The following is a 23,733-nucleotide window of genomic DNA, read 5'->3' on the forward strand; positions in this document are numbered from 1 at the left end:
CAAAGAGTAAAATAATCCTTTGCAATTACATTCTGTGTATTTGCTATTTATTTCTATGAAAACTTCATTCCTGTTTTATAAATTTACTTTTTCAGGCAGGGCTCAATATGCAGCCCAAATTGGCATCCAAGGCATTGTCCTCCTGTTTCAATCGCCTAGTGTTGGGTTTATGTGTATACCACCATACCTGGCTCTAATTTTTTAATGTTATCACACAAATCTGGAAAATGAGCAAAGTACCAGTGGCTCACACCCGTAATCTTATCTACTCAGGAGGCTGAGGTCCAATCCTAGAACTCAGGACCTGAGCACTGTCTTTGGACACTCCTTAATTACTCAAAGTTAGTGCTCTGCCACTTAAACCACAGCACCACTTCCAGCTTTTTCTACATTTATGGTGCCAAGGACTTCGTGAATGCTCTAAGAGCACTCTACCACTAAGCCATGCTCCCAGCCTAAAATCATAATTTTTTTTTTCTGGTTGTGGAGCTTGGACTCTGAGCCTGGGCACTCTCCTTGGGCTTTCTCAAGGAAAGAGCCCTACCACTTGAGCCACATCACCACTTCCAGCTTTTTCTATACATGTGGTACCTAGGAATTGAACCCAGGTCTTCATGCACGCTAGGCAAACACTACCACTAGGCCAAAGTCCCAGCCCCCTAAAATAATAACTTTTAAGTCTTCGGAATGAGAGATCATTGCCAGCTATATGTCTGCATAGGGCCAAATATCAAATATATATAGAGTTCAAGAAGCTAAATCCCCAAGGAATCTATAACTTCATTAACAAATGAGCAAATGAACTACATAGAGACTTCTCAGAAGTAAACATGGCCAGTTAAGACATGAAAAGATGCCCAGCATCTTTGACCGTAAAGGAAATGTCTGTGAGACTCATCTTCCCAATTAACCAGACAAACACCAGAAGCTCAAGTAGTAGAATGACAATCATAAGCAAAAAACCTGAAGGAGAGCACAAGGCTAGGAGGTCAAGCCCCAGAATTTTGAACAATAAAGAATTCTGTAATAACATTCCCAAATAACAAGAAAATATTTATGTACACATGTAAGCTAATCAAATGTTCTTAAGAATTTTCAAAACAAATTCAATTTCATTGAGATATAATTCACATACCATACAATTCACTCATTAAAAGCAGGTAATGGCCAGGAGCATGGCTTAGTGGTAGAGTGCTTGCTTAGCATGCAATGATTGATTCCTCAGTACCACATACACAGAAAAGGCCAGAAGTGGTACTGTGGCTCAAGTGGTAGAGTGCCAGCCTTAAGAAAGCGCAAAGACAGTGCAGGCCCTGAATTCAAGCCCCAGGCCTGGCAAAAACAAAAAAAGCAGATAACTCATTGTACATTAAAAGAGTTGTACAACCATCACCACTATCCAATTTTATTTTCAGTCTCTCTTGAAGATACCCAACTAGGGACCAAGTATCTGGCCTAATGGTAGAGGGCTTGCCTAGCCGGACTTGGTGCTGTGGCTCAAGTGGTAGAGCTATAGCCTTGAGAAAATCCAAGGACAATGTTCAGGCCCTGAGGTCAGTCTCCAGAACTAGCAAAAAAAAAATAGACATCCATTTTTCTCCCCAGGCATTATTTATTCTGTAATATACTTTTGTTTCTTTGGATTTATTATTGACATTTTATAGAAATAAAATACCATGGTCTGTGACCTTTTCTGGCTGGGTTCTTCCCCTTACCATCATGTTTCCATGATGTTTTTATGTTGCAGTATATGTCAGTACTTTATCTGTTTATGGACAGATACTAATTACCGTTGTATAGATATATAACTTTAAAAAGAAAAAAAGTTTTAGCAAGGTTTCATTTTAATATAGTAGGACTGAAGCAGAAATGAAAAAGGCATTTTCTGCTTTCATCTCCACAGAGGAAATGAAAGACTCCTGAAATACCACATTTTGTTCAGATATACTCATTAACTAATGAGCATCTGAATCTTTCCAAAATCTGGCTCTATGGTTATTATATAAAGATTATGTACAAGATTTTTTTTGTGTGTATCTGCTTTTAATTCTCTTGAGTATATAAACCAAAAAGTAGAACTGCTGAGTGATATGATAACTCTGATAAACACATTGATGAACGTCAGACTACTTTCCAAAGTGAATCCACCATTTTATACTGTCATCAGCTATATATGCTGATTCCAAATTTTCCAACAACAATATTCCTCAACAACACTCCTATGTGCTTTTTCATTCCAACCCCCTTGAAGGATTTTAGACTTTGATTCAGTCACACTGAGATCTGTAATTTTGTTATGGACTTCCCTAATAACTTTCAGTATCTTTTTGTAAGTGTTCTAGACAGAATTATGTTCTCAAAGAATGTGTACTATGAAGCACTGATCCCCAATGTGACAGTATTGTAGAGAGGGCCTGTGGGGAAGTAATAGTTAAATGAGTAATAGGAATAGAGTCTCTGACAAAACTGGTATGTATGTATGTATGTATGTATGTATGTATGTATGTATGTATGTATTTTTGCCAGTCCTGGGGCTTGAACTCAGGGCCTAGGCATGATCCTTGGGCTTTCTCAAGGCTACACTCTACCATTTGAGCCACAGCACCACTACTGGCTTTTTTTGTGTATGTGGAACCAAGGAATCTAATCCAGGGCTTCATGCATACTAGGCAAGCACTCTACTACTAGGCCCCAAGGCTGGTTGTGGTTTATAACAGACACCAGAGAGCTCTTTATAATCATGCATAGAGGAAAAATTGTATGAGCTATCACATAATGATAAGATTTACATCACACACTAGGATAAAGGCAAACCATGTGATCAAGATATAATCCCAGAAAAGTTTTTGTTTTTGTTTTTGTTTTGGCCAGTCCTGGGCTTGGGCTCCCAGCCTGACCACTGTCCTTGGACTTTCTCAAAGCTAGAGCTCTACCACTTGAGCCACAGCACCACTCCTGGCTTTTTTTCTATGTATGTGGTACCAAGGAATCGAACCTGGGTCTTCATATAATGCTAGGCAAGCACTCTACCACTAGGCCAAAGTCCTGGCCCAAGGACCAGAAAAGTTTTAATGTTACAGTTCTTATTCACAGAAAACCAGTATGCATTATTATGAACTATTATTATGAACTAATTTTAGCTATACATAGACCTAAGACTGATACATTGCATTCTACTACTTTCAAAGGAAAAATAAAAAGTATATTAAAAAATTAAACAATTCACATATAACACACACACACACACACACACACACACACACACACACACTTATTGTTATTCATTCCTCAATGCTTTAACAATATAGTCTGGAATTTTAACTGCCACATAAGCACTAGCTTCAGTGATCTTTGATCACTGAAAATCACATTTACTTTTTTGGTTTTTTTGTCAGTCATGGGGCTTGAACTCTGGGTCTGGGCACTGTCCCTGAGCTTTTCAGCTTAAGGCCACCGCCCTACTCCTTGAGCCACAGTCCCACTTCCTGTTTTCTAGTGATTAATTGGAGACAAGAGAATCATGTTCTTTAGTGACTGGGTGGCTTTGAACTGTGATCCTCAGATCTTAGCCACGTGAGTAGCTAGGATTACAGGGGTGAGCCACCATGCCGAGCTCACATTTACTTTTTCTAAGATTCTAACTTTTCTAAGGTATTAACTTTATCATCAAAATTGAGATGTATCACCAACCTATTGCCACTTGGGTATTGTACCACAATGTCATGATCTTCATCAATGCCGCAAACAGTTCCAGTTGTAGTTAAAGTCTCAAACATTCCATCAGTCCATCCTCCATGGCCATGCTGCAAAGACTGTACAATTTCTAGGTCCAGATCTATATTTACCAGGTCACCAATTTGCAGTCCACCAGGATTTCTGTTGCCATTTTGCTCACCTGTAATTACAGAGGTGGTTAACAACAACACTAACAATGAATATGCATGATCACTAACTCCATCTCTTTACTTGTAAATAGGTCTAATTCTTTAATCCACTTTCATAGTTTCTAAGAATTTATCTACTTCATCTAGCTTACCTCATTTACTAGAGTACAGTTATTCACAGTATTCCTTTACAATCTGTTTTCGTAATATATTTTACACAGCTACATAAAATAATTGTACATATTCATGGGATACAATGTAGTATTTCAATATGTGTATACAATGTGTAATGTTCAAATCAGGAAAATTAGAATATTTAACATTTAGCCTTTCTTTGTGGAAGAACACTTAAGATTCTCTCTTCTAGCTATCTACAGTTATATTCTGTGCCAAAAAACACCTTAATTATTTTTCATTTTGGTTTGTACCCAATTAATCAACCTCTCCATGAAGCTATATTATTTTTACGGAAGAATACCAGAGGTTTTAGTTTTAGGCAATACCTCAGTTAAAATGCTTTTAAAATTCACAGTATGACATTTTATAAGTGAATGTTTTAAAATACAGATAGAAAAGACAATATCAGACTCAAAAACTGTTGATGCTCAAAGCATAGTTCAAGGGGTGAGTCTCTGCCAAGCAAGCTCACGGTCCTGAGTTCAATTGCTAGTACCTCCAAAAAAAATTTTTTTTAAGTAGTAACATAGGTTGGCTTAGTAGTAAAGTACTTGCCTAGTACATTAACCTGCACTACCCCCCCAAAAAAAAGAAAAGAAAAAGAATCTGGAGAAATATGAAAAATATTCATAACAAACAACAAATAAGCAATGTTCTGGATGTTGAAAATATTCACTTTCCTGCTTGGATAACTTATTATCTATCAATGTACTAGACAAGACTACAGAATATTTATAAAAAAAGAAAAAACAAGTTTGAATTTAGGACTTCACTTCTTTTTAATTGCATTTTATTGTTGGGATAATGTATAGAAGGGTTAGTTATATTCGTCAGGTATTGGTAATTACTTTTCAAACCTTGATACCCCTTCTCATGTTTTTATCCCCCTTTCCCTCCCCAATCCTCTTGTTTTCCCTCTTCCCTATTGCAAATAAACAAATAAACATATATACAATATACCAGGTAACAAAGTCAGATATAGTAACCACATGAGATTAACCATAAATGGAAAAAAAATAGAAAAGAAATAACCTCACATAGAACAACAATCACAAAGATAAACCTCTTGTTTCCATATCCTAGAGTTCATTTCATTTAGTCTCATCCTGTGTGACCATAGGGATACAGCTTTTGAGCTACCATGATCTCTGTTAGGAGAATCCTAGATGTGTACTAATTATTACAAATGAGGGAAACCAATGAGCCAATGTTCCTTTGGGACTGGCTTACTTCATTTAATCTGATTTTTCCCAAGTCTTTCCATTTCCTTACAAATGGGGCGATGACATTCTTTCCGACGGTAGCATACAATTCCATTGCGTATAAGTACCACATCTTCTTGATCCAATCATCTACTGAGGGGCATCTGGATTGGTTCCATATCTTAGCTATAGTAGATAATGTTGCAATGAACATCATTGTGCTAGTAGCTTTAGTATGCCCTTGTTTCTGGACATTTGGGTAAATGCCAAGGAGTGGGATTGCTGGGCCATAGGGGAGCTCTATGCTTAGTCTTTTGAAGAACAGCCATACTGCTTTCCAGAGTGGTTTACACTCCCACCAACAGTGTAGTAACAATCCCTCCTGGCCACATCTCCACCAGCATCTGTTTTAATTAGATTTCTTGACAATATCCTCAAAGAAAATAAAGTACTTAGGAACTAACTATGGATGTAAAGGACCTTTATGATGAAAACTTGAAAAAGGAAATTAAAGCAGAACTAAGAAAATAGAAAAACCTCCCATGGATTGGAAGAATTAACATTGTAAAAATGGCAATCCTGCCAAGGGCTATCTACAAATTCAATGCAATACCCATCAATATCACAATGTCATTCTTTAATGAAATAGAGGAAGCAATCCAAAAATTTACATGGAACAATAAAAGAGCCCAGATAGCAAAAACAATGCTTAGCAGAAAGAACAGAGCTAAAGGAATATCAATACCAAACTAACTTCAGACTCTATTACAGAGATATAGTAATCAAAATAGTTTAGTGGGGCTGGGAGCACAGCCTAGCGGTAGAGTGCTTATCTAGCATGCACAAGGCCCTGGGTCTGATTCCTGGGTACCACACATACACAGAAAAAAAAAAAACGGAAGTGGTGCTGTGACTCAAGTGGTAGAGTGCTAGCCTTGAGCAAAAAATGTCCAAGGAGGGCTGGGAATTTGGTCTAGTGGTAGAGTGCTTGCCTAGCATGCATGAAGACCCGGGTTTGATTCCTCAGTACCATATACATAGAAAAAAGCCAGAAATGGTGCTGAGGCTCAAGTGGTAGAGCTCTAGCCTTGAGAAAAGTCCAAGAACAGTGCTCAGGCCCTGAGCTCAAGTCCAGGACTGGCAAAAAAAAAAAAAAAAAAAATCAGCTTGGTACTGGCACAAGAACTGGCCTGAGGACCAATGGAATAGAACTGAAGTACCAGAAATCAACCCACAGACCTATGGCCAACTAATCTTGGATAAGGGAGCCAAAAAAAAAATGGCTGGAAGAAAGACAGCCTCTTCAACAAATGATGCTGATAGAATTAGTTAAATACCTGTAGAAAACTAAAGCTGGATCCTTATATGTCACCCTACACCAGAATTCTAAATGGATCAAAGATCTTCCAGTAAAAGCAGATACCCTCAAAACTTTACAGGAAGGAGTAGGAGATACACTAGGACTCCTTGGCACAGGTCAAAACTTTCTTAATAAAGGCTCCAAAACACAACAAATTAAAGTAAGTTTGGACCTCCATTAAACTGCCGAGCTTCTGTATTGCAAAGGACATAGCTAGCAAGTTAAATAGAAATCCCACACAGTGGGAGAAGATCTTCACTAGCCATACGACAAGAGCCTCATATCTAAAATATAGCTACAAGTCAAAAAATTAAATCTCTCAAAAACAAATTTTCCAAGAAACAATCATCCCATTAAAAGATAGGCCAAAAAAAAAAAAAAAAAAACCTCAAGGAGAGTGCCAAGATCCAGAGTTCAAGCCCCGGGATAGGAAGGAGGGAAGGAAGGGGGGAGGGAGAAAGGAAGGGAGGGAGGGAGAGAGGGAAAGAGGGAAGGAGGGAGGGAGGGAGGGAGGGAGGAAAGGAAGGAGGGAAGGAAGGAAGGAAGGAAGGAAGGAAGGAAGGAAGGAAGGAAGGAAGGAAGGGCCTTAAAACTACAATGAAAATTTTAAAGTATTTTTCTAAGTATTTTTAATGGTAATCAGTATTTTTTAGTCCAAGTTAAATTGTATTAATTTCACAAACTCTGAACCATTATTTAGGTTTATTAACTCACCTAGCACAGGGCAATGATCTCTGTAGAAAGAACCTCCTTTGGCATCCTGGACGCACTTCAGATCAGACTAAGAAAAGAAACCAAAAAAAAAAATCACGTAGAAACTTCAAATATAGCTAAATACCTGAAATATGCAAAAATCCCATTCAGAATATACAAAAGAAGAGAAGCTCCAGGTTATTAATCACACTGAAAATTTCCTTCAAAAGTAGCAGTTAAGCAGTCATGGAGCTTTTATCTTTGCCCACAAACTGCCAGTAACTCAGCAGCTCAGCAAAGTGTCCTCTATGTCAACAAAATGAAAGCAACTAAATGAGAAACAAAACTTGGAAGTTAACAACAGTTCCTTTGTAGCCCAGAATAGTGTAGTATAGTGAGGTCAGAGGTCAGGTTTTGCACCATCATCTGGGTCCCAGATTGAGGCATGTGACTCACTAATCTCCTCCTCCACCTCACTGTCTCCTCTGCAGAAAGGGAGACACTAACACTACCTTCCATGGGTTGTCATATGAGAGCCAGTGTTACCTGCTGCCATTAATATCCTCATGGTCACTTCCGGTTATAGCTTGGGCAATGAATTTCTCCCATATGCTCATGGACTGAGTGCTTGGTAACCACCTGGTGGCACTATTTGGGGAGGTTGCAGGAACCTGAGGGAAGTGGAGCCTGGCTGGAGGAAGCAGGTGTGTGGAGGAGTGCCTCCGCTTCCTGTCCTGCTGCTTCCTGTCCACCATGAGGTGAAGGTTTTCTTCTTCTCCCACCATGATGTTCTGCCCAAGAGCATTGGTTGAGAAACCAGACTGAACACTCTGAGGTCATGGACAAAATAAATCTTCCTCCCTGAAGTTGTTTCTGTCAAGAATTCTACCACAAACTATAACCCCTCTGTATATCACCCTTATAACAACAAATAAATAAAAGAAAACTTAAAAAAAATAGCAGTTAAAAACTATAAAACTGGGAATAGTTTCTCAATTTAAAAAAAAATGGATATTGAGACAAATCTTATTTTATTCACCTTTTCATTTTTAATTGAAAAGTTTAAATTAAAATTAAAGTTGAATCTTTAACCATAAAAGGTTTCAAACATAGCATTACAAATGCCAAATAAAGCACTGTAAGTACCTAGTATATGAAATGTGTTCAACTTATAAAAGAACCAAAACTTTGGGGCTGGGAGTTTGGCCTAGTGGTAGAGTGCTTGCCGAGCATGCACAAAGACCTGGGTTCAATTCTTCAGTACCATATAAAAGAAAAAGCCAAAAGTGGTGCTATGGCTCAAGAGACAGAGCTCCAGCCTTGAAAAAGCCCAAGAACAGTGTTCAGGCACTGAGTACAAGCCCCAAGACTGGCAAAAAAAAAAAAGACTTTAATTTCATTTTATCTTTCAAGTTTCTATGTAAAACAAATATTAACTTAATTTGAAATAAGAATAAACATTAATAAGCAAAGAAAATTACTTAAATAGAACAGCCAGTAAAAAGTAGAAAAAGACTTAACCAAATTCAGCATACTTAATTATCCTACTTAAATCTATTTTTATCCTTACTTCAGCATAACTTGACTAACTCAAGTTCATTCTCAGCTTTCTTTTGTGAGAAAAATTATATACCTCAATGGGAAGGCATCTTTAGTACAATGAAGAGTATCAAAAATATACACTGAGAACACCAACCTTGGGCATTGCTGTGAAAATTTAAAGGCAGATTTGCTTTAAAGTGCCTAATAATAGCCGCCATATAGATGAGTATACTTTACTATATTCAATGAAAGGAGCCTTCAAACACACACAAACACACACACACACACACCCCAGAACACCTTTGCCACCAGAACATCAAATATCACTCAATCTGACCAAAGAGATACAGGGTAGTTTAATCCAATAATTCTACTTCTAGAAATCTATTCTAAGGACATAATATGCAAAAATATATACAAAGTTCCTGACTGGCACATTGCTTCTGGAGAGGAGGATACATGCCTAAAGAAATCCCATTACATAAACAATGGTATAACCATATAGAAAAGTATCACACAGCCATCAAACACTTAAGTCCCTAAGCACATAGAAGCATCCATTTGAAGCAAACTAATAATCTGTTAGTCATAAAAAAAAGTCACTGCTTAAAAATGTGGAACAGTATGAAGATAATGAAAAACAGATAAATGACAGTTTGTCAGAAAACTTGACAATAAACTGTTTAAGTTCACATGGCTGGCTTTTACATATAGATGAAATATATTAGGAACCAGTGAACATCTTTCTCCTGTTAAAGAGACACAACATAGTTAAGAAAAAATAAAATGTAAAAAAATATTTGAATGAGGAATATATTCAAGATTAAAGGGTATTAAAGAGGTATTACCATTTCACATTAATAAAGTAGAAAAGACAGTTTGAACAGTGGTCTCTAAATGTAGAAATATACAGTATGTCATTGAATAAGCCCACATTATTCTATAATTAAGTAATTCTAGATGTTTCTATGCTTTGGGGTTTATTTTTTTTGTTTTGTTTTATTTTCTGTGAGTATTCTGAACTCGACGCCTCATATTCTCACTTGGCTTTTTCAATCAAAGTTCGCATTCTACCACTGAAGCTATTGTTCCACTTCTGACATTGCTGCTTAACTGGAAGTAGGAACCTCACAGGCTTTTTTGACCAGTCTAGCTTTGAACTAGGACTGTCAAATCCTGGTTCCTGAGCAGCTAGACTTATAAGAATGAGCCACTAGCAACTAGCTAGTTAATCTTGTTTATTAAGTTAATCAGGGCCTGGGCTTTAACTCAGGGCCTGTGAGCTGTCCCTATGCTCAAGCTCTACTACAGGAGCCACAGCCTCACTTTCAGTTTTCTGAGCACCAGCACTCGGCTTAAGTCAGGTTGTGGGAGGAGACTGAGGGGTCTTTTGCCAGTCCAGGGCTTGAACACAGACAGTGTCTGGGTGCTATCTCTGAGCCTCTTTGTGCTCGAGACTAGTGCTCTACCACTTGAGCCACAGTGGCACTTTCTCCTTCTGTGAGTTTCACAGACTTCCTGCCCAGGCTGGATTCAAACTAAGATTCTCAAATCTCAACCTCCTAAGTAGCTATGATTACAGTAGTGAGCCACCAGTACCCAGTTATTTTAGTTATTTTCAGTGGTCACCTACATACTATGAAAAAATACAAAACAAAATCTACTACCTGAGCATCAGTGACTCATGTTTGTAATCCTAGCTACTCAGGAGGCTAAGATCTTAGGATTAGCCTGGGTAAAAAGGGTAGACTTTATCTCCAGTTAACCACTAAAGAGCTAGAAGTAGGGCTGTGATTCAAATGGTAGAATGCTATCTAAAACTGAGCAAAAAAAGCATCCAGGGACAGCATCCAGGCCCTGAAAGTCAAGCCCCAAGACCAGCATAAAAAAATAAATAGTTTAACTTCTATTGTAATTTATACTTTGTTATCAGTTACCAGAACACAGAATATACACATACCACTAAAGATCATTACAATACTATCCTCATTGGGCTGGAGATGTAACTCAATAGTGCAATGCTTGCATATCATGTAAAAAAAAGGTTTTTTTAATTACTATCTTAACTTCAAGTCTACACCAAGAAATAATCTTACAGATAATTTGAAATCTTTTGGTTAAATTTTAATAAATTAACTACCTGGAGTTACATTAAGAAGCAATCAGTTTTATAGAATCAATATATAGTAAAGTGTTCAAACATTTATAAAGGGCAAAATTATATTACTAAGTCATATTATTAAGTAGTTTGGCTAACCAAAATGAAAATATAAGGTGTTAGAAAAATTTCATTAAATCCTCACTTTACAGAATTCCTTCCTGTTGCATATTCATAATTCAGGTGGCTACACTAAGAGAAAGAAATGAGTAAAGAAATAAGATTTAAAAAAGCAAAACAAAGTGGAGCTGTGGTTTAAGTAATAGAGTTCCTCTTGAACAAAAAAACTAAGGGATACCATCCTGGTCCTGAGGTTCAAGTCCATTATTGACACAAAAACAAAAAAAGGGCTATTATTTCCTTCTTTTGTCCATCCAACATTTCGTCTATTCTGAATCTTTACTACTTACCATACCCTCGAAGCCAACTCTGTAAAGGTTCTTAGCACCATTGTCCCAGAGAACATAAGCTGCACTATGTGGGCTTGATGCACTCCAGTCCTGGATTTCTGTTACCTAAAATAAGTTTTAGAGAAAACAAACCTTTTTAAAAAATAGAAAAGTGAGGAAAAGAAGATGTTAGTTCTCTTGATTATATTTAAATGTTAAAAAATTATTTATCAGGGGCCAGGAGTGTAGCCTAGTGGTAGAGTGCTTGCCTAGCATACACAAAGACCTGGGTTCAATTCCTCAGCACCACATACACAGAAAAAACTAAAAGTGGTGCTGTGGCTCAAGTAGAGCCCTCACCTTGAGAAAGCCCTGGGACAGTGCTTAGGCCTGAGTTCAGTCCCCAGGACTGGCAAGAAAAAAAATTAGCCTGGCGCAGTGGCTCATGCCTATAATCCTAGCTACTCAGCAGGCTGAGATCTGAGGATCAAGGTTCAAAGGCAGCCCAGGAACTAAAGACTGTGAGATTCTTATCTCCAATTAACCACTAGAAAATGGGAACTGGGGCTGAGGCTCCAGGGGTAAGGTGGTACCCTTGAGCTGAAGAGCTCAAGGACAACTCCCAGGCCCAAAGTTAGAGCAGTAGCCTTGAGCTGAAGAACTGAGGGACAGCGCCCAGGCCCAGAGTTCAAGCCCCATGACCCATCAAAATATAAAATATACATATATATATATATATATATATATATATATATCAGTCTGTGTTAACTGGGTTATAAGAAGTACTTAATTGCCAAACAAGTCACCTATAAAAGATAAAAAGTCCAAGGAGAGTGCTCAGGCCCTGAGTTCAAGCCCTGTGACTGGCAAAAAAAAAAAAAAAAAGAAGTCATGATCCTTCTGCCTCATCTTCTTGAGTACTGGGATTATAAACATACAAACCCACGCTTTACCCCAGAATTATAAAGTAATTTTTTTTTCCAGTGCAGATCTAACTTTATTTTACAAAACATGCTCACTAAAATAGATTGAGCAGTGGCTGCCACATCCTACCAGCAGCAGTTGTTGGGTCCTTTCTTTCTTTCTTTCTTTCTTTTTTTAAAGTCTTCAATTTTTATTTAATAGCTAACAGAGGAGAATCTTCATTCTGTAGAATTCGTTTGTAATCATGGGTGTTTTCCCTTCCTTTTTCTTTTTTTCATATTATTACATATTACATATTTTCATATTACATATTATTATAATTAATAGAAGGGTTACATTATAATCGCCAGATAGACGGTGCATTACTTCACATACCCTTTCTCATGTCTTGGTCCCCATTTCCCTCCCCCCACCCCAGGCCCTCACCTTGTTTTCTTCCCTTCCCTATTCGACTTCAAATAACCAAATACGCACATATACAATATACGTGCTAACCAGGAGAAATACTGTAACAATATGAGATAACAAAGGGACAGCAAAAGAAATGAGAGATAACATAGTACATTAAGGACAACAATCGCTTATTATATGGCTTTTGTAAAGTAATTTCTGTAGAAAACTGTAGAAATTTTAAATTGGGAGGGCCAGGGATTATACTAATAGATCAGAAAATGAACAATTGACAATTCTGATGAAAATTTTATTATGTATTCTATCTTTGTGTGTGTATGTGCCAATCCTGAGGCTTGAACTTGGGGCTAGCTTATTCAAGTTTAGCTCTCTACCACTTGAGCTGCATTTTTACCCTTTGATAGTTAACTGGAGGTAAACATTTGGTTTCAAACCTAGATTCTTAAAACTAAGCCTCCCCTGTAGCTAGGATTACAGGCCTGTACCACTGGTGCAGGGAGCTATTCTTAACAGATTCTTTTTAAAATAGCGTATTTTTAGGTTACCCTGATGGTTCATGCCTATAATCTTAGCTACTCAGGAGGCTCCTCTTGAGAGCCTATTCAGGAGGAGGTTTTTTTGTTTGTTTGTTTTTGTTGTTGTTGTTTTGGGTTTTGTTTTTTGGGGGGTGTTGCCAGTCCTGGGGCTTGGACTCAGGGCTGAGCAACTGTCCTTGGGCTTTCTCAAGGCTGGCACTACCACTTGATCCACAGCACCACTTCTGGCTTTTTCTGTGTATGTGGTACTGAGGAATTGAACCCAGGACTTCGTGCATGCCAGGCAAGCACTCTTACCACTAGGCCACACTCCCAGCCCCAAGACTATGAGATTTCTAACTCCAAATACCTACCAAAAAGCCAAGAGTGGCATTGTGGCTCAAGTGGTAGCCTTGGGCAAAAAAGGGACAGCATCCAAGCTCTGAGGTCAAAACCCAGTACCAGAAGAAAAAAGAACAACAACAAAAAAAATACAACTTAACAGGTCACTGGTAGCTCACGCCTGTAATCCTGGCCTGTAATCTTCAGGAGGCTGACAACTGAGGATCACAGTTTTAAGTCTATCGACCTGTGGCTTAAGTGGTAGAGATCTAGCCTTGAGTAAAAAAAGCTCAGAGACAAGAGCTAGGCCCTGAGTTCGAGTCCCAGAACTGGCACAAAACCAAAAATATACAACTGATCCTAAACATCTGCTTAAAGAATATTACTCGGCCGGGAGTTTGGCCTAGTGGCTAAAGTGCTTGCCTAGCGTGCATGAAGACCCAGGTTCAATTCCTTGGTGCCACATACATAGAAAAAAGCCAGGAGTGGTGCTGAGGCTCAAGTGGTAGAGCTCTAGCCTTGAGAAAGTCCAAGGACAATGCTCAGGCCCTGAGCTCAAGCCCACCAGACTGGCAAAAAAAAAAAAAAAAAGAATGTTACTCAACTTAATATATAAATTCTCTTAGTGTCACATGTATGAGATGGTTTCATTTATTTTATCTCATATTTTTCTTTTTTTTAAATTGTAATTAATAGAAGTTATATTCGTCAGATAAAAGGAGCATTAATTACTTCATACACATTGATACCCCTTCTCATGTTTTTGTCCCATTTCCCTCTCCCCACCCCCTTTATATTTTTCAAATACAGTATATACTATTATTGTAACAAAGCAAAAATATAAAAACCTCAAGAATGTCTATTTTTTGTTCCTCAAAAATATGCAAATATAATATATCCAATAATATGCCATATCATATACCCAAGGAAGTTCTACCTCTGTAGCCTCACACTTTAACAGCTACCTAAGATATCCCATCCTCACCACATAATTAACTTCAGGGAAGGATGCAAAGTCATTATTCAAAATAAATGTTTTTTCTTTTCATGTACTATTTCAAAAGAGGTGACGGAAATGAGAGGGACAAAGAGTGAACACATATAGCAATGGTTCTCACTAGACTGTGAAAAATGAACTATACAACTTATGGATGGGGACAGGAGGGAAAAACTGAGAGCGAGTGAGAGAAGGAATAACATGGCTCAAAACAAAATTGACTCATTAACTTACTTATGTAACTGTAACCTCTCTGTACATCACCTCTACAATAACAGTAAAATATACTTTGATTTTAGAAATTATACTGACCCACAGATATCACATTTTCCCTTTTTCATTACAAATTTCAGAATTTTCCTAAATTTTTCTTATTATGAAAACCCTCAAAGACTAATTTTGCAAAAAATGTACAGTTTTCTAAAATGGTATATTAAAAAAAATCTCCTTACCATACAGCACTCTAGATTACATGATAAATTAGGAAAAACTCCATACCTTTCCCCTGCGTCCATTTCCTCCATCTTGGTCTTCCCATTGCCAATCAACTCCTCGTACCACCCTGGCACCTGCAAAAATTCCTCTGGCTGTAATCTTCTTAGATTTTCTACGAGACTCTAACAGAACCCTAAAAACAAAATTTTTATTTTCAAGTTAATTACCATACAAAAACATTGACATAGGTAAAAAGTATATTATACTTGTTAAGAGAAAAGTAATGCTATATTATCGATATTACCAATAGGCAAATTTAATTCTCAAAAATGTTAAGTACTTTGTCAAGGTCACAAAGATAAAAGAAACAGAGACAAAATGTAAACCTAGTCTAATCACTTCAGGTTTCAGTATATTTCTTTACTGCTTTTTATGACAAATGCAAATCCCTTTATAGCTGCCATACAAACAACATAAATCAAGACTAAGAAAAATAGCACTTACTATAAGGAGGAATAGCAATTAACATTTGACTCAGACTTTGAAGACAACGGTTAGTGGCAGGACTGTTATGTGAACTGGCTAATACAAAAGCTTGTCAAGAGGATGCAACTTCATCTCCGTTTTAGTCAACAGTTGTCAAGAACAAATTTAAGTGCTTGGCAGGAAGGGTTGTTAATCTATAGACTACTCAAAGTTCTTTGCATACAACCCAAATTTGACCCCACCAAACTGTCACCAAAGCATTGCATGACTTACTGAATGCAATAGGTAACAACAACAAAAAAAAGTCACAGTTATCTGGCCCAGCTTTCTTTCCCAGGACTGTATCTATCTCTAGTCTTCTAGTTTTGTTTTGTTTTTGCCAGTCCTGGGCCTTGAACTCAGGGCCTAGGCATTGTCCTTGGGCTTTCTCAAAGCTAGCGCTCTATCACTTAAGTCACAGCACTACTTCCAGCTTTTTTCTATGTACGTGGTACCAAGGAATCGAACATGGGTCTTTGTGCATTTTAGGAAAGCACTCTACCACTAGGCCAAACTCCCGACCCCAGCCAGGGTTATTTTTTATTTTAATTTTTAGAATTTTATGCCATTGTTCTATATTTACTTTTAGTATGCCCCTATTATTCTTTAACTTTAATTGTAAGCAAAAGACAAAAATAACATATTCAAAATTCCTCAAGAAATGGTGCTGTGGCTCAACTGGTAGAGTGCTACCCACCCAGTTAATAAAAGAAACATGATGTGATCTATCTATTCTAGTTGTTTCTCTGTAACTTAGTGTACTCTTGCTTCTATGGGTAATACATTCACATAAAGGTTCTATTACCTAAAGTCCTCACCCATTAACAATTAATACTACTCAAATTGCTTTTCTTTTGGGGTGCAGGGTACAGGAGTGGGCCTAGTACCCAGGGCTTGAACTCAAGGTCTTATGCTCACACTCAGTTTTGTTGTTGTTGTTGTTTCACTTACAGCTAGTACTCTACCTAAAGCCAAGCTATCTTATCCAGTCTTTTGGCGGGTTAATTGGAGATGGTGTCTTGAGGACTTTTCTGCTCAGGCTGGCTTCAAACTGTGATTCTCAGCTCTCAGGTGCCTGAGTAGCTAGGATTGCAGGTGTGAGCTACCAGCACCCAGCTCACTGCTCTTAAGATATATAATACGTATTTCTTCTATCATAGTCCAAACTATCACATGATAATCACTGGTGACCCATTAGTGTCCTTTCACTAATCAGAACAGTGTCTAATTTATATACAAATCACAAATAATACCTGCCACAGGTTCTTATTAACTCCTGTTAATCAATCAATAGGCCTTAGAGTTCATCTGGTAGCAGTTAACAGACTAGAAGGCAGAATGAGAAGAAAACAATCAGCCTCTCTGCAATGTTCTTCTACTTCCAAATTGTTAAATGCTGTTAAATCCCCATGCTAGAGAAGGAACAGCCGATATCATCTTGCAAAAATGTGTATAGTTCCTCCTTTAAACAATTCCTCTCTCACTACTCAACAAGCCTAATCTATGTTTAGCCTGTTTTTTGCTACCTCCTGATACTAATCCAAAACTATTGATAGCTATCTCCTAATTCTGTTTTCAAGGCCAATTTAAAAGTCTGAATATAAACAAGGAGTCACAACTGAAGAAAAAATTTTTTCACCTACCGCTCACTTCCTGGTGTAGTAATTCTGTAAAAGCGATGCCTTAAGTGATGCTTATCTCCATGATAACACACTGTGCATAAGTCATAGTTTGTACACTCTGCACATTTCCACCGAATGCCAATGATTGGTTGTTGGCGGCAGGTATCACACATAGTTCCATCATGCTTGATGCCTATTAAAACAAAGACATACATACTTACATTGCTTAAAAGTAGTTATTTGTATATTACCAAGGGGGGGAGTAACTGCGTTTGATAAAGAAGGGGAAAGTCATATACCACATATTCAAGACAACAGATCTAAAAATTATAATCAATACAAGTTATAAACTAAACATGTTCTCTCCATTTTTACTAGTAAAAATACAACTAAGAAAAGAAAAAAACAAAAACAAAGGTAGCACTACCTTGCTGTCATCCATAAACTGAAATTTAGGTTCATTGAAGAGAAAAAAAACAAGTATTCTTTACCTCTATATAAAACTAGAAGAGTGTAAAACTATAAGACTATAAGACTGTAAGACTATAAAAACTCAGAAAGCTTTGGAAGAATTTTAACCAATTTCCAGGCAAACAATAATTCCAGAGAAAAGAAAATTTTATCTTCTTGGCATCATTGTTCTTTTCCCACAAATACTTTCATTTTACAACCACAGGAGTAAGGGACAATATACCTGTCTTTTGTGATATTAATATCACTTGCTCAGTGATTAACACTAGATTTTCTAAACAGATTGCTTGTGGCCATCAGTGTTTATAAACACACCCTGGATAGTCAAGCTAAATGTTGAACAATAAGCAAGGACTATTACCATATATAAGTGACTCTCTAGACTCAAGTTCTGACTATCATTCTATCTTTGTGCCCTTGAAAATGTCACTGTGGAAAACCCATTGTACAACTAATATATGCTAACCAAAAAAAGCACTATTTGCATGTAAAATATTGGTACTGGTGTCAAAATAATACTGGATTTAGATAGACCAATATTAACAAGGCTATACTTGCCAAGTAGGAAAAGATATTCATAATAAAGTATTACTTCTAATTTTCCTGAGAGAAATTACCCTTAATTAGAAGTAAATGACCTCTTCATTCTCAGAACTTCAGCTCCTTTTGTAGAAGCCCATATGTTCTGTAAAAGTAGACAATATGTTCTAAAACTCAGGAATGTGCTTTATATGCAAGAACTATAACATTCTACAAGAAGCAATATACTGTAACTTCCTGATAAGAAAAAATCTATTATTCATTTTCTACATCCAGGTACCCAGATTCCAAACATAGAGGCAAACAAATACAAGTTTGTGTTTGTATTCAAGCGAGGAAGAGGACTACAGGAAAGGAGGGAACAAAGGAGAGAAGAAAGAAGGCAATGAGCACTAACAGGAAACTGAGGTACATACATACTCGACTACAAAGGTATGTATAATACCCCTACAACAAATACGTTTTATGAGCAATCTTTCTATATTCTATTACATACGTCCTTGAGTGCAGAGACAGGGAAGATTATGGACTTTGACGCCTACTGGTTCATTCACAATTATTTTCCTGCTCAAATGTGTCTCTTCTTTTTTCGGGGGGGGGGGGGGGGGGAGGGACGCGGCGTTAAATCTGAGGCTCCAGCTCTGGGCCCATACACTGTCCCTAAGCTTCTGTGCTCAAGGCTAGAGCTCCACTTACAGCTGTTTGTGGATAATTGCCCAGAATGGTTGCAAACCAGAATCCTCAAATCTCAACCTCCTGAGTATGACTAGGATTAGAGGCATAAGCTACTGGAGCCTGCCAAATATTTCTCTTTTATAATGTAAAGAAAAAAAACATAACTAGAGAAAGTCAACCTATGAGAAGACTGAAAAGTCCAAGTAGGACAATGGTAGTTCAAACTAGAGTAAGGATAAGAGAGATGTGGCAAACCATCTTAGAGCTATTCTGAGATTTAGTGGTTACAGACTATATCAAGTGTAGAAAGAATAAATGAGAAGGTATAATTATCTTTCAAGAGAAAGCAACAGGGAAGTATTTGAGATATTCAGGAATAGGTAATTAAACAGTACGAGCTGCAAGAAGGGCCAGGCATGGTGGAACATTCCTATGTTCTTAGCACTCAGGAGGCTAGAGCAGCAGGATTCTGTGTTCAAAACCAGCCTAGGCTACACGCAAGATCATGTCTCAAAAAAACCAACCTTAAGAAACCAACTTTAAGAAAAAGAAGCTCGCTGAGGCTGAGATCTGAGGATCAAGGTTCAAAGCCAGCCTGGGCACAAAAGGACCTGAGACTCATAAGAGTCCAGAAAGAGAAGTGGGGCTTGGCTCAAGGGTAGAGTGGTAGCCTTGAGTTCAAGAGCTCAGGGACAGTGCCCAGGCCGAGCTCAAGCCCCATGACCCACAAAAAAAAAAATAATAATAATAATAATAATAAAAAGCTCAGAGACAGTGCCTAAAAAAGGAAAGAGAAAAGAAAAGAAAGGCTCCATTCAGCAGTACATCTACTAAAATTTAAACAATATAGGGAATATCATCAGGATAATCCCAACGTAAGGATGATATGCAATCCTATAAACATACGGGGAGCTGACTAATCTTTTAAACTGTTCAGTGGCCACCTTTTGGTTATTGATGTGTCAAAGACAAAAATTAGATAAAATCTCCTTCCTGGAAACAAAACACAGCAAACCAAACAACCAAGAAGAGAGCCACTAGCTAAAATAACACATAATTTATAACTGGGGATATGGTAGAGCACCAAATATATACACTCACAAGTTCCTGTGATCAATGCCCAACACAAAACCAAATCAGAAAAACAGAAAAGCTTCAGAGAATTGATAGATACAAAGTAAAGCATAGTGTTCAAGAAGAGGGTTCATGTTTTAGCAAGAAGACGGAAAGACTCAGAGATTAAATTAGTGCCAGACTGGAACTGATAACACCAGACATGATTTCTGGTCTATATATTTATATTGCCACATTGTGTTAAAAGCAAGGTTATGCGATTTAGGACTCTCTTTCTCTAACTCACTAGTTACATAATATTTAAAATCAATTTAAGCTACTCTATTGCCAATATTTTAAAAACTGAGAAAGTACTTCCTTTCATATGGATGTTAAAATGATAAAGAAGTGAACACATTCTGAAGTGCTTTAAAACAAAATTAAGTATCAGGAATTATACTCCATTAATTACTTTTTGAGACAGTCTCACTATTTATCTCAAGATGACCTCCTACTATGGTTCTCCTGACTTCTAACTCTAGACATGTATCACCAGCCCAGCTAATTTAGCTTTAATATAAATTTATTAACTGTACTGGTGTATTCATCATATACTTAAATAATTTAGCAAAATCACTACACATACAAGATGAATTATGTGCTATTTATACCAAAATCAAAAGTTCTCAATTTTTCAGGGCTCAATTATTTATGTGTAAATTAACCTCATTTTAACACATGATCCACTTTATGATGCTCTTACTACTACTGTATCCTAGAGCTGTTCTCCCAGGAGTTACACTTTTCTTCTTCCTTTCATTTGATTTTTTTCTTTTACTCCTGAGCTGCTAAGAAAAAAAAAATTATGTGCCCATAAATGACCTACCACCACCAAATATTAATAATGATGTTTTCTATACTTCAGCAAATTTAAGTCTGACTACCAATTATGGAAGTTATCATCAGCCATGGACCAAAAGAACCACACTCTAAATGGACTGTAAAATATCACTGATTTATAGCTAAACAACTCAAAGTTATCAATATTCCCTAGTATTTTATGCTTCAGTCTTTTAGAATATATATTAAGAGCTGAAATGCAATTGTCACCTATTTATTGTTCCCATCTGGGAGTATAAATCAACATGATTTGGCGAGCCAGGAGTTTGGCCTAGTGGTAGAGTGCTTGCCTAGCATACACAATGACCTGAGTTCAATTCCTTGGTACCATATACACAGAAAAAGCCAGAAGTGGTGCCGTGGCTCAAGTGGTAGAGCTCTATCCCTGTGAAAAGCCCAACCAAGGACAGTGCTCAGGTACTGAGTTCAAGCCCCAGGCCTGGCCAAAAAAAAAAAAAATAGATTTGGTTCTTTAACCTCAAAAAGGGAAAAAGGACAAGTACTCAGACCACAAACTAATCATCCCTTGAATGAATAAAACTTTCCCATCTTTTCCTTTAAATCACTATTATAATCAATTTCATGTAATGTCTATTTTGGAATAATAATCTGTAATTCTATCATTCTTGCACTCAACACAACCACTGAAACATTACAAAGCTGAAAGCTATTCTACCTCTCACAAGGGTAAGATTTTAGGGAGTAGCATCTGAAGCCTGCCAACAGATGAAGATCTTGAAGACCTCTCATGATTCGGCTGTCATGGCTCAGGGCTATTAAAATAATCCTAAATTTTCATAAAACCACAATTTTTAGAGAAATAAGAACCACAGTACATTTTATAAATTTTTAATTCACAGATTGGACAACTGAAATAAATATGTACCTGGCTTTCTCATATTGTTATCTGATATACTGTATATATATTTATTTGTTTATTTGAAATAGGATAGGAAAGGGGGAAAACAAGATGAGGGAAGGGGGTGAGGGGAGGGAAATGAGGACAGGAACATGAGAAGGGGTATCAATGTTTGTGAAGTAATGCACCTATCTGGGGAATGTAACTGTAATCCTTCTATTAATTACAATAAAAAAAGAAAAATATATATATACACCAGGCTTTCTATCAGGATTATACATTGATTATATCACTGCAAAGCTGACAATGTGTTAAAAATGAAGCCTGCCAGATTGTACCTTCTGATGAAGCAGTGCCGATCTATATCTTATTTGACAGGCTCTTACTAGGACCACTGCGGGGTATGATCTACTTCCTTGCACATTGCACTTGGGTAGCCATTTATAATTGCTTCAAACTATTAGAGGAAGTAACAGTAGCTAAGGTCTAAAGATAAGGCATACAAGCTACTTGGTTACCAATATGCCTATCTCCCAAACCCTCAAGATGCACACCCTACAAATGCACTAAAGCTCTGAGCACAAGAGGCCTGGCTACCCTCAAACAGCCCCAGAGGAGAGATCAAACAGAAAAAAACACTAGTAACTAATGAATGCCTGAGGAACCCTGCCTACACTAGCCCCCTACTGCTTGACTCTGCTAGCTGAAGTCCAAGCCATGGTATAGTAGGGACAAGCCCATTCGTGATATGTCCCATTCTCAACCCACTAGAGCCAGGAACAGCATACACAGCATATTAATTGCTTTATTTCTTTTAATTTGTTATCAACCATAATAACTGCAACAAATGAAATATGTTATGACATTTGAAGTTCTCTAAAGTACAATGTACCAAAAAACAAAAAAGAGATCAATATTATTTTAAAAAGACCCAACAAAAGTCAGGGCTCAGTGGGTTATACTGCCAATCCCAGCTGTACAGGAAACTAAGATCTAAGGTATCACAGTTCCAGGCTAACCTAGGCAGAAAAGACTGTGTGAAAAAGCCAAGTGAGAGCATGGGTCCCTAAGTTCAAGCCCCAGCTACTGGCCAAAGGGGGGTTGGGGGAGAAAGGCTGAATATGATGGCACATGCCTGTCATTTTAGCTATAGCAGGAATCATAAAAACAAGGTTCAAAGTCTCGACCAGCCCAAACAAAAAACTGAGATCCTATATCAAAAACAACTAGAGTTGGGGCCGGGAGTTTGGCCTAGTGGTAGAGTACTTACCTAGCATGCACAAAGACCCGGGTTCGGTTTCTCAACACCATATACAAAGAAAAAAACTGGAAGTGGTGCTGTGGCTCAAGGGTAGAGCTCTAGCCTTGAGAAAACCCAAGGACAGGCTCAGGCCCTGTCCTAGGCTCCTAACTAGAGTTAGGAGGGTGTAAAGGGGAGCACAGAAATGGAGGGACAAACAGTGAACAAATGCAGCAGCAGTACTCACTAGACACTATGTTGAAAATGAACTATGCAACTCCGGGAGGGGACGGAAGAGAAAAACTGGCAGAGAAGTTAGGGGTAACACATTGTCCAAAAAGAAATGCACTCAATACCTGACTTATGAAACTGTAACCCCTCTGAATTTCATCTTTATACCAACAATAAAAAAAAAAAAAAAAGAAATGGAGAAGAGTGAAGGAAGGAGTGGGTAGGGTAGGGACTGGTGTAAATGTTGAAAGGGATGATGGGAAGGGATGACATTAATCATGCATTGTATTCATAAACTGCTTTGATAAATGATAACTCCTTTGTGCAACTACTTAAAAATAATTTTAAAAAAGAAGAAAAAACTTGGGGCCGGGAGTTTGGCCTAGTGGTTAAAGTGCTTGCCTAGCATGCATGAAGACCCGGGTTCGATTCCTCGGTACCACATACATAGAAAAAAGTCGGAAGTGGTGCTGAGGCTCAAGTGGTAGAGCTCTAGCCTTGAGAAAGTCCAAGGACAGTGCTCAGGCCCTGAGCTTAAGCCCAGGACTGGCAAAAAAAAAAGAAGAAAAAACTTGTGCCCAAAAGGTT

General features: G+C 37.7%; 1 protein-coding gene across 2 annotated transcripts in view; it reads right to left on the bottom strand.

Annotated features, from left to right (window-relative positions):
* Positions 1-23,733, bottom strand: part of Mib1 (MIB E3 ubiquitin protein ligase 1) — a 96,461-nt gene that overhangs the window by 56,958 nt on the left and 15,770 nt on the right. For both annotated transcript variants that reach the window (XM_090353350.1, XM_090353349.1), the window contains exons 2-6: positions 17,198-17,369; positions 15,093-15,222; positions 11,427-11,531; positions 7,338-7,404; positions 3,691-3,895 (exon numbers count right to left, since the gene is read on the bottom strand). In XM_090353350.1, the coding sequence (XP_090209476.1) occupies positions 3,691-3,895; positions 7,338-7,404; positions 11,427-11,531; positions 15,093-15,222; positions 17,198-17,349 (659 nt within the window). In that variant the 5' untranslated portion in view covers positions 17,350-17,369. The remainder of the gene's footprint in view (positions 1-3,690; positions 3,896-7,337; positions 7,405-11,426; positions 11,532-15,092; positions 15,223-17,197; positions 17,370-23,733) is intronic.

The sequence above is a fragment of the Megascapheus bottae genome, chromosome 19 (assembly GCF_031878675.1).
Source record: "Megascapheus bottae isolate mThoBot1 chromosome 19, mThoBot2.hap1, whole genome shotgun sequence".
Lineage (NCBI taxonomy): Eukaryota > Metazoa > Chordata > Mammalia > Rodentia > Geomyidae > Megascapheus > Megascapheus bottae.